The sequence below is a fragment of the Nelumbo lutea genome, chromosome 6 (genome assembly GCF_056320005.1).
Source record: "Nelumbo lutea isolate HS-2025 chromosome 6, American lotus-T2T, whole genome shotgun sequence".
Lineage (NCBI taxonomy): Eukaryota > Viridiplantae > Streptophyta > Magnoliopsida > Proteales > Nelumbonaceae > Nelumbo > Nelumbo lutea.
The window spans coordinates 14,446,575-14,461,747 of record NC_142689.1 but is presented as its reverse complement, the minus strand read 5'-3'; the positions used below and the strand labels follow the sequence as shown (position 1 = coordinate 14,461,747).

The following is a 15,173-nucleotide window of genomic DNA, read 5'->3' as shown; positions in this document are numbered from 1 at the left end:
ATCTTACACATGCATTTTTTCAAATGACTCTTGCATGTCATGTGACAATACATGTTCATAAATTTGTATTAACAAATCCAAAACATTTCAGGTAGAGAGGACAATGGTATCAAACAAAACCATAGTCTTGTTTTATATCAATTAGATTTTTTTTTAAATTAGAAAAAAAGGAAAATAATTAATTGTTTGTGTAGAACTGAGAGGCACAAAAATTCATTTGCATTGTTCCTAAGGCTGCGTTTGGAACCGACATAAAACATCATTGGTGTACATATTTATGCCAATTTGATTGGCGGCATTTAGAAGGAGTGTACAATCATGATCAAGGTAAAACTCCACTCCAGTTCAGTTTTGCATATGTTTAGATAAAGTGGAGTCTTACATTGCAAACCGATGTAAAAATTTGTTAAAGCAGAAGATGGATGTAAACTTCTACTTTTCTCATGCACATTTTTTAATATTCAAACAGTTACTTTTAATGGTTCGATTTAAAAACATCATCAGTGTACTTTTACCTCAGTACCAAACACAACCTAAATTTCTATTTGCCCCACTTTGGATCACATCCTCGGTCATCAGTTAGGCTCAACAATACTGTATTTGGTTTGAAAGAAAATAAGAGAGAAGTAGATAGTTGAAGGAAAATTCTTCTCAAGGAATATGACAAAAATCCTTAAATCAATGCTTAGTTTTATAGAAAAATAAAAGAGAAAGTTATTAACAAATTTTGTGTAATTTAGGCTGCTTTTGGAAACGATGCAAGTTGAGTGTAAATCTCGGTTCAGGTTAAATTTACACTCTGGTTCACTTTTGCCTGTGTTTGGCAACATTATAATGTCTATGCATTGACTGACTGAACAATGCATATTTACATTGATAATAAGATGTAAAAGTACATCAATAAAAAAGAAGTAAATTTAAGTGGGCTTTTAATTAAAAAAAAGCATATGCTTTATTGAAATTCATGTTTGCATCCATTACATATTTTGTAAGAAGTTAAATTTGTGGTGCAAAACTAACCCAACGTTTGCAATTTATATTAACTGTTTTACACTCTATGTATTTGCATTCACACTTATTTGTATCTTTTCCAAAGCCTTAAGAACTTTCTCTGAACTTTCTATTTCTCTTTTATTTGTTTCCAATTGGAGGAAATATGGGTGAAAAGGCTTTGGAAAAAAATAAAAAAACTGATCTTTAGTTGCATAAACACGCAAAATATAACACAGAACTGTAATAGAAGGCAGAAAAGCAGATGGGACTATTTCATTCACTTATCCAATGAACTTGCTGATCAGCACTACAAGATTGTCAACAATTTAACCACCCAAGATCCCATTCTATATACCAAGTTACCAACATCTCACACAGTAAAATTAAAGTTGTGAAACAAATAAAACTAGCAAAAGAAACTATATAGAGAGATCACACATGAAGGAAGAACATCATAAGCTGGAGCTAGACTTCTCAACATTGCTTTCGGAGAGCCAATGCAAGCGTAACGACCAGCATCATCAAGATGAGTGTCGCGATGAAAGACCCCACCACAGCCCCACTGACTTGCTGACAGAAATCATCGAACTGCTGGCAGATGGCTGCCCAGTTTGCACTTGAGTTTCCGGTATGAGCCAAGTAGACAATTGCAGCGGCCGAGCCAGCTCCGGCTGCCGTCAGAGCGACCATAACCTTCAAAACCAGAGAAACTAGTCCTATTAGCATAAGAAAATTGGTTTGGATCGATGACTGCAGATTATGTTAATGGAGTTGGTATTCTATCTCTTACTGTGTCGAAGATAAGCAGCAGGAGCCTAGCTCCTACTATGTTTGGCCGAACAATGCCAACGATGGAGAAGGGAATGGAGAGGACAAGATAACCAGCAGCTATAGCATTTGCGATCACAAAAAACCTGCAAATATTCACATTTGCTGTTCATGAAGCTATAACCCACTTAGAAAATTTACATCTTAGATGGGTAAATGTTGATAGAAAAGAAGTAATGACGTACGTGAAAGCTGGGAGATCACTGTAGCTAGCTTGGAACTGGAAGAATTGAGTGAAGATTGGGAGAGTCTGATCGGTTGTTCCCATGGAAATAGCGGCTCCAAGAGTAGCTCCAATGGCTAAGATCCTCAGAATGAAGTCGAAAATGGCGAGTCCCTTCTTCCATCCTCCCCGGGCAATCTTTGCAGCTTTTGTGGTGGCAACAGCCGGAGCCCCCGCAGCAGCTTTCCCTTTGGTCTCTGCTGTGGTAGATTTGCCCTTGGTGTCGCTGACTTTGCTCTCACTGCTTGGCTCGGAGATGTTGATTGCAGTTGCATCCCCACTCTTCATTTTCGTGTATGAACTCTGGCGTAGAGAGGATGGGTAGAAGGCAAAGGAAATGCAGTTGTTAGGGGAGACTGAGAGCCTGTATTGATGAAATGCCTTGATGGGTGATGAAGGTTATATAGGAGAGAGAGAGAGAGGGTTAGTTAATGTAGTTAGTAATGTTTAGTATTTGTTTAGTATAATGAGATGTTAGGTGTTTGTACAGCTAGGAAAGCAGTGGGAGTTGTTGCCAACTTACTCCATGTTGAAGGGAGCTCCATTTTAGTCCTACTGCATCAAATATTCAAATGACAATTTTGTCCTACTGATGAACATAGCAATATACTTGCTTCAAAAGTTCAAAAACTTGTATGAAATTATAAATATATTCTGCATATTTATTTCTATCCTCATGACTAGATTGAGTTTGGCTTTCGGTCAATGCAATGTCGGTTCAAAAACTTTACATCTTTGCATTGGAAATATCTCCGCACTTATGTGCTTTATTTCATAGGGAGATATTCCCAATGCTTGAGACTGTTCCAAAGGTGTGAGCACCGGCTTGCACTGACTGAAGCCAATTGGACCAGATTGAGCCCATTTAAACCTTTTGCTGATCAGATCGGTTCAGATGGCTATGACAATTGGTAGTGATCATTGATTGATTATTAAGCCCTTATCCCCTTACTTTAGTCTGCAATAGAATGTTTACCCAGTAAAGAAGGGAAGAGGAAGTGAGGTTATTTTTTTGTCATCAATGAGGATAATTCTTGCCATGATATGCTTTGGTAGATAAGGGAGAGGGTGGTAATAAATAAAATGGTATGATCATATATGGATGGAAATCCATGCACCAAAGCCATTATATAGTTTTCGAATTTTCTTTCCTATTATAAGCTGAATAGCTGATGGAGTACATACGGATCTGCTGGAATTGAAAATTGTGTGATTATCCTAAACAACCAACTTAACAACTACTCCACTCCCCTGCCTTTCTAAATCCTAATCCACTCATGAGATGAAAACCCTTCACCTAGCAAAAGTTTGGGTATAGGGACACAAGACCCATAACAGGTCTGGGGCTCATAACTTGCCACCTGTCCTAGATTGGTTTGATCGGAGCCCATTATTCAATGGATCCCAGGGGAAAGTGACCAAAAATTCAAGAGCGTCGCTTTGGCCGAGTGGTTAAGGCGTGTGCCTGCTAAGTACATGGGGTTTGCCCGCGAGAGTTCGAATCTACCAGGCGACGTCCAAAATTGTTCACCAGTGGTCCTATCAGAATTTTTTAAGTGCCAGATCGACGGGCTCTCCTGCTAGTACCATTATTATACCAAAATCCCATGTCACTCTAGGAACAAAGCTACATGTGCGTTGCCTCTAAATTTTTCTTATTTGAAGAATCTAAGAAAGATACAAGTGATATAACACCGTTAGAAACCTAGATTTGTTTTGTTCAACTCTTGTATACACCAAAAGAAATTACCAAACATCTATCTGGGTTCAATCTATAATATATGCTGGGATGTGGTTAATATTGTGCAGCTTGTGTCTGGCATTCATACATCTCAGCAAATCCACCGTATGAACAGCTAGGGTCTAATGCATATCGAGTTTTATCCTCCTGGTTAAATTAACATTATTACCACAACACCGTTAAATAATTTATTTATGTTGAATTTGGATTTAAGGGCATGGTAATATCTAATATGGTATTGGTATACCACTGTTCCCTTGAATCCTAACGTCTATCGTTCCCTTCTGCATCGCTACGTATTAGATAGATACAAGAACCGAGACAGGTCAATACGAAACTAAAACGTCTAATAAGAAACACATGTATAAAAACGTTGCTCCACATTAATGAATTCTTAGCCTTGCACCCATCATGTTGCAGCAGGTGCTCTCTGATCGAGAAAGAGAATGAATTTAACAATTCTCGGTGTTGCCCATGATTAATCTATTTCGATCTATCAACTACCTTGCTCAAAACAGGTAAAAATACAAGGCAAAATGTTGTTTCCCTGTGTGCACACTTAAATTTCAACAGAAAAAGAAAAGAATGTGATATGATGATATTAAGAATATGTAGCTCGAATCTATTTTACAAGCCGGGCAGCTATTGCAGCCATTTTATTATACAGCTCTGAAGCAACTCAAAATCCAAGCAATATCTGGCAATAGAAAGAAAGAGAAACAAAGCATCGTATACTGTTTAGCCTAAGCAACATAGGAAATACTCTAACGGTACGTTGGGGAAGAAATTGGGTATAATACTGTATATCTTTTTTTTGGGTTGGTAAGAGCTGAGAGAATACACAGTTATTACTCAGAAGCTGCAAATCTGTGCACCAACCAATTGAGCTATGAACCTAGTTACTGACCAGAATATTTATTATTGCCGCAATCTCCATCCACGCTCAGCAAGTGCTTCACGTACACGACTGGCTGCTTCTGCAGTATCATTAAGGGGAGGGTAGCTCCAGCTCTCAGATATCTGAAAATAAAACAGACACTTTTCTTAGCGAAATATGTTACCATACTTGGCTAATGAATCAACGAGAATGTTAGGCAGATTGAAAATCTGCTTATGATATAGTAGATATGAGCTGGATGATATTGATATCAAGTCCATCATCACTTATCAGCTAGCAAATTATTTTTATTTACTTATTGTCAGACTTTTAGCTCTATAATGGGGGTGTTAACTGCTTCATACGGCTGCTAATGCAATCACCCAACAACTTTAAGCAGAGGAAGAAACAAGTAATGGAATAAGCAGCAAATGAAAAACTTGTGAATAAACAACTAACAGAATGGGCACGGGGCACCTAGCACAAGCCAGTACCGTGGTTACCGTGGCACATACTGTTATGGACGCATTACTCGGGAAAAAGTATCATCGCCACCGGAAGCAACAGGAACCTGACCCACCGCCAGCAGCAGCAGTGATTCAATGATCTTCGTCCTACCCAGTTCGGCAACAGCAGATTAGATTAGATCATCTTGCTTTTTCTTATCTTATTCTATTGCTCTTATCTTATTAGTGGATTATCAGATTAGGATTAACTTATCTTATCCTTAGCAAGATAGAACTGAAAGTCTCCCTATTCAGCAAGGAGACTACCTAAGATTAGGACTCTTGTAATCTCCTATTTAAGGAGACACCATTATTGAATGAGATATTGAATATTCAGTTAAAGAAGTGAGTTAGGAGAGTTGGTGATTTCTTGAACAAATCACCAAGGTGCCAAGATAGGTTCATCAAGAGCAGGAAGGAACAAGGGAAAACAAGAGGTTTTTCCCGTGGACTGACCCGTGACGAGATCCTATTCTCAGGCCCTCAACAACTTGGTATCAAAGCAAGGCGTCATGGGAGATCTGGAGCAGCTGCCATCCAGGGTCCACTACCTCGAGCACCAACTCGTGGAGACCAGTTCAGAAGTACGTGAGATCAAAGACGAGGTAAGGGAGCTACGGCGTCTGATGGAGTTGTTCCTTTCTAACAAGGAAGGGAACACTGAAGGAGGGACAACCACTAGCGGCCGCCGACCAGATCTGCCGGAGTCTTCCGGCGAACAGCAATCCATTAGCCAAGGAGCCGCAATCATCCCCAAGTACAGCAGGTTGGAATTTCCATCGTACAACGGCAACGGAGACCCTTGGGCTGGCTGTATCGGTGCGAGCAGTTTTTTCGGAATCAACGGACAGATGACCGGGATAAGGTAAGTCTCACTGCCTTTCATTTAATAGAGGCACACCTTTGGTTCTATCGGTTAGAGCAAGAAGAACTCGGGCTCGATTGGCCCCAATTTAAGTCCTATTGCCTCCTTCGATTCGAACCCCCACTGATCAGCAACCCCCTAGGTGAGCTGATTAACCTTAAATAGACCGGAACGGTGACAGACTACCAGCGCCAGTTCCAAACCCTCCTCGCGAGGGCATCCTCCGTGTGACCAGACCAGTAGGTGAACATGTTCACAACAGGGTTAGCAGAACCCCTGCAAGTGGATGTCGAAATGCAGAATCCCCCAAATTTGGTTATAGCCATGAACTTAGCCCGCGCGTTCGAGCGCAAGCTGCAACTCAGCCGCGGGACCTATAATGTGGGTCGCCCACCAAACTCATGGGCACCTCCAAAATCAACGACAACGACCCCCTCTTCGGCAGCCAGCCGAGAACTGAGATCTCACACAACTGCCACCTCTAGATCGGTGACAAGTGCAGGAAGCAACATGGCCGCTCCACCCATTAAGCGGTTGACCAGGGCAGAAATGGCAGAACGCCGAGTAAGAGGCCAATGTTTCAACTGCGATGACCTCTACTCGGCAGGACACAGGTACAAGAGGCTTTTTTGCCTCCTAGTCGATGAGCAAGAGGAAGAAGAACCCGTCATATTCAAGCCAGAGATCTCCCTCCATGCGATTGCCGGTATTAAAAACTCTCAGACCATGCAGTTATAGGCGCAGATAGCAAGTCAACCGGTGCGCATTCTTGTCGATTCAGGGAGCACACACAACTTCATAAGTGAACATGTCGTCCTTCAGTTAAAACTACCAATGGAACTCCGGCCATGACTACAGGTAACTGTCGCAAACGGTGAAAAAGTTCACAGTCCGGGAATCTGTAAGAGCGTCCCGATACAGGTCAATTCTGAACTATTTTTTGCTGATTTATTTGTACTCTCCTCAAACGGTCCAAGTGCTCCTTCGGGGAGCGATAGGTTCTTTATCTCGGCCACGTCATCCACGGGCAGGGTGTGACGGTTGATAGTTCCAAAATTCAGGCTATCAAGGAATGGCCCAAGCCTCAATCAGCTAAGGCCTTACGCGGGTTCCTCGGATTAACGGGTTACTACCGCAAATTTATACAAAATTATGGACTGTTGGCGGCCCCGTTAACCAACCTGTTAAAGAAAAACTCCTTCCGGTGGGACGCTGCCGCCGATGCATCTTTTCTAACACTGAGAAATGCCCTATCTTCCACCCCAGTCCTACAATTACCCAATTTCACTCTCGAATTTACAATCGAGTGTGATGCCTCTGGAATGGGTATCGGAGTCGTGTTACAGTAGCAAGGGCACCCGATTGCTTTCTTCAGCCGCAGACTGGCCGATCGGCACCTGAAACTTCCGGCCTATGAGCGCGAACTAATCGGTCTAGCCCGAGCCGTCCAGCACTAGAGGCCGTATTTGTGGGGCGGTCATTCGTCGTCAAAACTGATCATTACAGCCTCAAATACATGTTGGAGCAACGTCTCACCACTTCCCCTCAGTAGCATTGGGTTAGCAAACTACTTAGGTTCGATTTCTGGGTGGAATACAAGGTGGGATCCTCAAATTGCGCAGCTGATGCCTTGTCTAGGCGAGATGAAGACGTGATGGCTCTGTGTGCAATTTCCCAACCCCGGATCTCCCTGTTAGACGGCATTAAGAAGGCAATGCCACAGTCTCCGGAATGGTCGCTCCTGGTCCAGAAGATCCAGTCCGGCACTGCCAACTCCAATTGGTCGCTTCGTGACGGGTTGGTACTATATAATGGTTGGGTACATCTTCCACCTGACTCCCCGTTGATTTCCAACATCATCACCGACGTCCATAACTCCACCCATGAAGGTGTTCAGATGATGCTACACCGCGTCTGGGCTGATTTCCATTGGCGAGGTATGAAGACTTCTATTCGGGATTTTGTCCAGAATTGCTCCACGTGTCAATAGCATAAATGGAAAAACCTACACCCAACAGGCCTCCTTCAGCCCCTTTCGATCCCAACACAGATCTGGGCCGAAATTTCCATGGACTTCATTGAGGGACTACCCAAGGTGGGTGGCAAATCAGTCCTCTTCGTGGTAGTAGATCGCTTCTCTAAGTATGCCCACTTCATCCCTCTATCACATCCGTATAGTGCCACTTCAGTTGCCCTCGCCTTCTTTCAACATGTTTTTCGCTTACATGGGTTACCAGAAGCCATCGTCAGCGATAGGGATCCGGTTTTCACTAGTGCCTTCTGGAAGGAGTTATTCAGATTGCACAGCACCACCCTGGCCTTCTCCTCAGCTTATCATCCACAGACCGATGGTCAGACGGAGGTGGTCAACCGCACGATCGAGATGTATTTCCGTTGTTTCGTAGGGGATCAACCGCGATGGTGGGTGGATTGGCTCCCTTGGGCCGAGTACTGTTACAACACGGCCTACCATTCTTCCCTCGATATGACTCCCTTTCGCGTCGTTTATGGCCGAGACCCTCCTTGCTTGTTGTCCTATGAGCCCGGTTCTACTTGTTTGGAAGAAATTGATCACTCCTTACAAGAACGTGACGCCCTCCTAGCCGACGTCTACCTTCGCTTACAGCAGGCCTAGCTCCGCATGAAGCTCAATTATGACAAACACCACTAGGAACTGTCATCCAAACCAAGACAATTTGTTTGGTTAAAACTCCAACCCTACCGGCAACGCTCCTTGCGCCACAGGGCTGCCCCGAAACTGGCCCCTAAGTTCTATGGGCCCTTTAAGGTTCTACGACGGATTGGCAGTGTGGCCTACCAGTTGGAATTGCCGGAGAACAGCCGGATTCATGATGTTTTCCACATCTCCTTGCTGAAACCATTTACGAGTGATCCTCCAGACCAAGTCCCCTCCATGCCGCCCTTGAAAGATGGAAAACTCGTTCCCCATCCTAAGGCTCTCACCCGCTCTCATTTCAATCGAGGAATTCTTGAAGTATTGGTGGAATGAGGTAGCTTACCATCGGCCGAAGCCACCTGGATTCCATTGGCAGAGTTCCAAGCCACGTATCCAGAGTTTGAGCTCAAGGACAAGCTCTTAGTCCAGGAGGGGAGTAATGTTATGGACGCATTTCTCGGGAAAAAGTATCATCACCGCCGGTAGCAACAGGAACCTGACCCACCGCCAGCAGCAGCAGTGATTCAATGATCTTCGTCCTACCCAGTTCGGCAACAGCAGATTAGATTAGATCATCTTGCTTTTTCTTATCTTATTCTATTGCTCTTATCTTATTAGTGGATTATCAAATTAGGATTAACTTATCTTGTCCTTAGCAAGATAGAACTGAAAGTCTCCCTATTCAGCAAGGAGACTCCCTAAGATTAGGACTCTTGTAATCTCCTATTTAAGGAGACACCATTATTGAATGAGATATTGAATATTCAGTTAAAGAAGTGAGTTAAGAGAGTTGGTGATTTCTTGAACAAATCACCAAGGTGTCAAGATAGGTTCATCAAGAGCAGGAAGGAACAAGGGAAAACAGGAGGTTTTCCCCGTGGACTGACCCATGACGAGATCCTATTCTCGGGCCCTCAACACATACATGCCCATCAAACCAATCCTCATACTGGTAAAGGTTATGCATACACAAGGGGTTCCAATAGAATACAAGTATACAACTGAATCAGGATGAGGTGCATTGGAGTTTTGGGATAAAATTTTTGTATTTGGAAAGGTAACCAATTCTTGTGATGCAAGTAAAAATCAACTGATTGTTTTATGCATTTTAATGGCATAAAATGATTTCTGTGGCAAAGTTAAACAGAAATGTCAATTTTAGTAAAAAAGCAATTAAACTATCAGACAAATATAAAAAAAAAAAACAATTAAACTATCAGACAACAGTTAAGGAAAGTTTGAGGCAAAATTTTGTCATGCAATGTAATTTATAATTTAATAGAAATAAAGTATAAACTATGATGGTTATAAACTTACATCTTCTTCACCCGTGAATGGCCGAACCACACCTCGTTCCCGGAGAGAATTTTGAAAATCCAAAAATTTCCATGTACACCTCTCTGCCCCAATGACATATACAGGTTTCCTGCAAAGACAGCAAACAGAAAATGTACCTATAGATCCAACTAAAAAATGCCATCAATCATTACTTTTTCATAGGGGTGCTCCATACCCTGTACTGCAAGCCTCACTCAACATACTCACTGAATCTGCTGTGATGACAAAAGCATCTGCCCAAGCTAAATGGCCCAAATGTGGATTTGGATCTAAAATTTATCACATAAGATGGCTCATCAGACAACCTTCAGAGACATAAAAGAAGGAATTTATCCATTCAATCTTTGTAAAGGATAAAGCAATTATGATTACCTTCACCATCCCAAATGTAGACCTTTGGATGATTAGCAAGTTCTTTCAATAAGATATCAGATACCTGTTGATATAAACATTGATGAGAATAGGTGCATATTGAGAAAATGGAATAAATATATATCAAGATATAGTTGTACCTTCTGTGGCGTCCTTCGAGAGAAAGAAATTCTAAGACTTCCACAGGTTGCAAGGACATTTTGCAGTGAAGAAGCTAACTGCTTGGCAAGGTCCGCACCATAACGACAGTGGCCTATAGTAAATTTTTTTTAATCAGTGTGGCCTATAGTAAAATTTGGTAATGAATTAATTATCAACAATCTTCTAATTATAAAGTTAATTATATAAAAAAAATCTTCTAATAATAAGGTTATCATGTGAGCAATGACAAAAAAAGTGGGATCAACTACAATTTTTAAAGAAATAAATAAGCAACAGTTGGCATGCCAAACACTAGGGTAAGAAGAAAATATTATGCAATAACAAACCAACTTGGAAAAAATATGATGAATACTGTACAGTATGCCTAGGAATTCATAATGTTGTACCTGTTGGAGCTGTTGACCAGAATTTATGCAAGTGCTTAATAATTGAAGAAGAGTTCGCACCATTACATATAGAAAATATGTTAAACTTTTTAATACATATATATAGAAGAAAAGGTATAGGGTGTGAGAGGAAATCTCACTTCAACATTCACATGGACCTCTCACACCCCTCGCTTCACCCTTCTCACGTATCACAGATGTGATTTATTTTGTATTCTAAATTAAAAATGAAAAAACCACAATAAAACTCTTCTCAATTCTAAATTCTCATTTCTCTAATAAAATCCCTCTTAACCTCCCCTTCCCTCCACTAAATCCTTCTTATTCTTTTAACTCTTTTTAAATCCCTCTTCTTTCTTTAATGAAAAAAAGGGTGCAATTTGGGTGGGTGGGGCCAGGTTTAGGTACAACTTAGGCCAAATCAAGACAGTCCTTGCCTTGGGCCTGGAGCCAGGCCAACCTAACCTGAGCAAAGCATGAGTTTGCCAACCTGAGCTAAATCCAACACAACTCAGACTGAGCTCAGGTGGATTTTTCAAGCCTACTTCATTTGGGCTTTATAAACCAACCTGTGTTGAGTTTTGGGGTCCAGGCACAAGCCTGGAAGCCCTAGACCCCAGAAATCCAAGACCAATCTGCCCGATTTGCAAGTCACAACCTAAATAAAACCCCCCTCCCCTTCCACCACTGTATTCTACTGTAGAAACCTCCATCTGATCCCTATTAAAACTCTCTCTGTCTCTCTCCAATGGTGTACAGTGGGAAATCTCCCCACCACCACTCCAAACTCATATCCTTAATCCTTATCCCTTCAATTGCCCTTGATTAACATGTAGAAGCATCTACTATATAGCAAACAAAATCCCTCCTTTTTTCTTTGACAATTGAGATCCAATAACACAATAAATAGCATTAGGTGAAGCTCATGGTAGGATTCATAGCATCTTCTTCATTGTAATTTGTTATAAAAAGAAGACTTCCATTATAATTTTGGAACTGAAATAAAACCATCTAATAGGAGGTCACTCTTTTTTCAGTTTTCTTTGAATGGTTGAATGATATTTTGACCTTTTCCTTATAATAAACTTCCACCAATGATCTTCTAACACTTCTTATTTGTTGGTATGCACTTAAAAATCTTTTTCAGCAGCTTCTTATCAGATTTCTATTAATCCCCATACATCACGCGGGTTTACAAGCTAGATGGAGAAACATTTATTTTTTTATCAGTAAAAGAAAATTTTATTTAAAATAGGTTTAAGACAATTTTACAACTTGCAGATGGGAATGTTGTTCCCAATCTAGTACATATTTCTGTCCCACTTTACAGCTCAGCCCAAAATAATTGTTGCCTCAGTGCCCCTTGTTTTGCAAGGGCATCAGTTAGCCCATTTGCACTCCTAACCCATTTGAAATCAGCCTCTACCTCCTTTGCAATCTTTTCCACTTCCCAAATCACGTGTTTGAAGGTCCACAGAGTAAGTCTACTGTTTGTAGCCCAAGAGATGACCAACTCTTGAGTCCCACTCTTGAAGGTCCATGGAGAAACATTTAGTTGCCATTCTACCACTACAGGTACAGTAGTATATGTATACATGCACACACCCAATAGAGAGAAAAGTGAAACAAATCCTTCTGCAAGGAGAGGCTTTATGTCTGAAAGCATGCTCATATCTTGACATGTAGCAATAGCATTACTTCAACAATGTTAAGTTTTATGAACGACAAAATCTATTTTGGGAATACATTTGTCACATCACTTTAACACTCCTATGCAATGCATAATAACATAAGTGTAGCTTTTGCTTCACTGGCGTCCTTTCTGTAAACTGGATATGGACAACAAATCACAAAGGTCAATTTTAGGCTTCCAAATCCAACAAATCACAAAGATCATTTTTATGCATCCAAATCCAAGGGACATTTTTAAGGCTTTAAAGGGCATGACCTGGCTTATTTACAGAAACTAATTTTGAACACCTGCTATCAGTTCTATCATCTTTCGCATTGTTGATCAAAATGTTAAGCAGCATCATTAATCTCTAGTTAAGGTCCAAGTCTTGATTCACAAACCACTCTTCGTGATCCAAGCTTAAAACATTTTATAATGATCCTATTGATCCTCTCCACCCAAAGAGTGAGCCAACTGAAAAGAAGGGGAAGAATACTACCATGTGGCATCTATTACCAAAAGAACCACATTGTCTAACTGTCTATGAACTCCTCTCACTTGGCATTACAAAACTGAATATGCCAAGAAGGTTAAAGATGAATATTTAATACTCCGGCCATTTTGGCTCAATGTGCACTCTCATCCATGGTCTGTATATAGTCACGCTTAGAGACAACCCTATATTGTTGATTTTTTCCTAGTTGCCATTCAACAGAAAGCTCCTGTACTAGGAGGGCTGGAAGTATTCCACATGTCCATGTTCTCATGACAAAGATGGCTAAATGTAAGAAATAACCCAAGATCAATATCCAAAAGGATGATGCTTAGATTCCCTACATTAGCAGTCAAAGGGAGGTACTTCATCAGAAAGAATACTCACTTTTAACATCCCCCTACCTAACAATAAAGGGAAAGTAACTTTTCAGCCTGATCAATAGATATAAGGTTGAGGAATCCAATGATATTCAAGCATAGATATAAGGTTGAAAAGGCATATGGCATGGTGGACTGGGATTTTTAACTAGAGGTTCTCAAGCATAGAGGGTTTGGGGAGATATTGTGCAGATGGGTAAAGGGATGCATTTCTTTGTCATTTCTCAATACTGGCAAATGGTGTAGCTAGGGGTTTCTTCCCTACAAAAAGGGGTATTAGGCAAGGAGATCCATTGTCCCCATTCCTCTTTACCCTAGTAGTTGATGTTCTGAGTGCCATGATTTCAAGGGCTGATGCTAACAATTTGATAAGAGGTTGGAGGATTGGTAGGGAGGAGGTGGTGGTCACACACTTACAATTTGCGGATGACATCATCTTGTTTTGTGATGGGGAGGAAGGGGAATTACAGAACTTAAAGAGACTAATGCTTCAATTTGAAAGGAAGTTCAATCTTAAAGTGAACTGGGGAAAAAGTTGTGTGGCAGGGCCCAATTTAGGGGGAGAGGAGGTGGATTCCCTAGCTAGGATTTTGGGGTGCAAAGTGGGGGACTGGCCTTTACAATATTTGGGGTTACCACTGGGAGGGAACCCAATGGTTGAGAGTTCTTAGTACCCTGTGATTGAAATATTTTCCAAGATGTTAGCAAATTGGAAGAGGAATTGCATCTCTTTAGGGGGTAGGATAACCTTAATCAAGCCAACCTTGGCCAACCTGCTAGTTTATTTCCTGTCTACCTTTAGAGTACCAGTGAAAGTAGCAAACCAGTTAGAGAAGATAATGAGGGATTTCTTGTGGGAACCATGGGAAACTAAGAAGGATCACTTAGTAAAGTGGGAGGTAGTATCTAGGAGTAAGGATGATGGAGGCCTTGGGTTTGGAAATATAAGATTAAGAAACACGGCTCTGTTGGGGAAATGGATTTGCAGACTACTGATGGAACATGACAAACTTTGGTCTAGAGTGATTGTTAGTATTCATGGATTGGCAAATATCGGTTGGGATGCAGGACTTGACCCTGGGGCTTCTCGATGTTCACCTTGGAAAGCTATTCGAGGCATTTTGCCTCTTACCTTATTTCAAATACGATGTCTACGCTAACCCCCCCCCCCCCCGAGTGTGGTGTGGTGATCCAGCTTTTTGCAGGCAACCAAAGGTTCGTGGAAGGATTATGTAGAGAGCCACTAGAGCTGTTGTATTGTGGTCAATGTGGGAGGAAAGAAACAATTTGATCTTCGAAGGTAGTTGTAGATCCAAGGAAGAGGTTGTGGAAGGAGTAAACTACTAAGGTTATCCTTTTTAAGGATTTCTCAGCTGAAGACATTTATAGAAGTTGGGGTATCGTGGCAACTGCTACTACTACTTCCAAATCTATGATACAAGAAGTTTGGTCCCCACTGGCGCAACAAAGGGTAAAACTTTACTTTGATGGAAGCTCTATAAGTAATCCAGGCCCATCTGGTAATAGGAAGTGTTTCCAAAGATAATGAAGGCAAGTAATGGCTATGTATTCAGGTCTAATAGGAGTTGGAGATTCCTTAAGAGCAGAAGTCTTGGCACTACATCAAGGTGTAAAACTAACCAAACAATAGGGGCTACAG

The 15,173-nt window shown here is 41.3% G+C and overlaps 2 protein-coding genes and 1 non-coding gene across 3 annotated transcripts in view; 1 reads left to right on the top strand and 2 right to left on the bottom strand.

Annotated features, from left to right (window-relative positions):
- Positions 1–1,210: 1,210 nt before the first annotated feature.
- LOC148847508 (casparian strip membrane protein 2-like) lies at positions 1,211–2,415 on the bottom strand. The gene is made up of 3 exons (XM_088952203.1): positions 2,007–2,415; positions 1,784–1,907; positions 1,211–1,686 (listed from the first exon to the last, which is right to left on the bottom strand). Exons 1-3 carry the CDS (start codon positions 2,330–2,332, stop codon positions 1,468–1,470), a joined length of 669 nt encoding a protein of 222 aa, XP_088808329.1. The 5' UTR covers positions 2,333–2,415; the 3' UTR covers positions 1,211–1,467.
- A 1,063-nt stretch (positions 2,416–3,478) lies between these two features.
- TRNAS-GCU (transfer RNA serine (anticodon GCU)) lies at positions 3,479–3,560 on the top strand. The gene has a single exon. It is a non-coding gene; the product is annotated as a tRNA-Ser (tRNA).
- A 789-nt stretch (positions 3,561–4,349) lies between these two features.
- ELM1 (fission ELM1-like protein (DUF1022)) overlaps positions 4,350–15,173 on the bottom strand; it is a 30,023-nt gene continuing 19,199 nt past the window's right edge. Inside the window, exons 6-10 of the mRNA XM_088950857.1 lie at positions 10,561–10,673; positions 10,421–10,484; positions 10,224–10,317; positions 10,028–10,136; positions 4,350–4,805 (exon numbers count right to left, since the gene is read on the bottom strand). Coding sequence (XP_088806983.1) covers positions 4,704–4,805; positions 10,028–10,136; positions 10,224–10,317; positions 10,421–10,484; positions 10,561–10,673 — 482 coding nt within the window. The 3' untranslated portion in view covers positions 4,350–4,703. The remainder of the gene's footprint in view (positions 4,806–10,027; positions 10,137–10,223; positions 10,318–10,420; positions 10,485–10,560; positions 10,674–15,173) is intronic.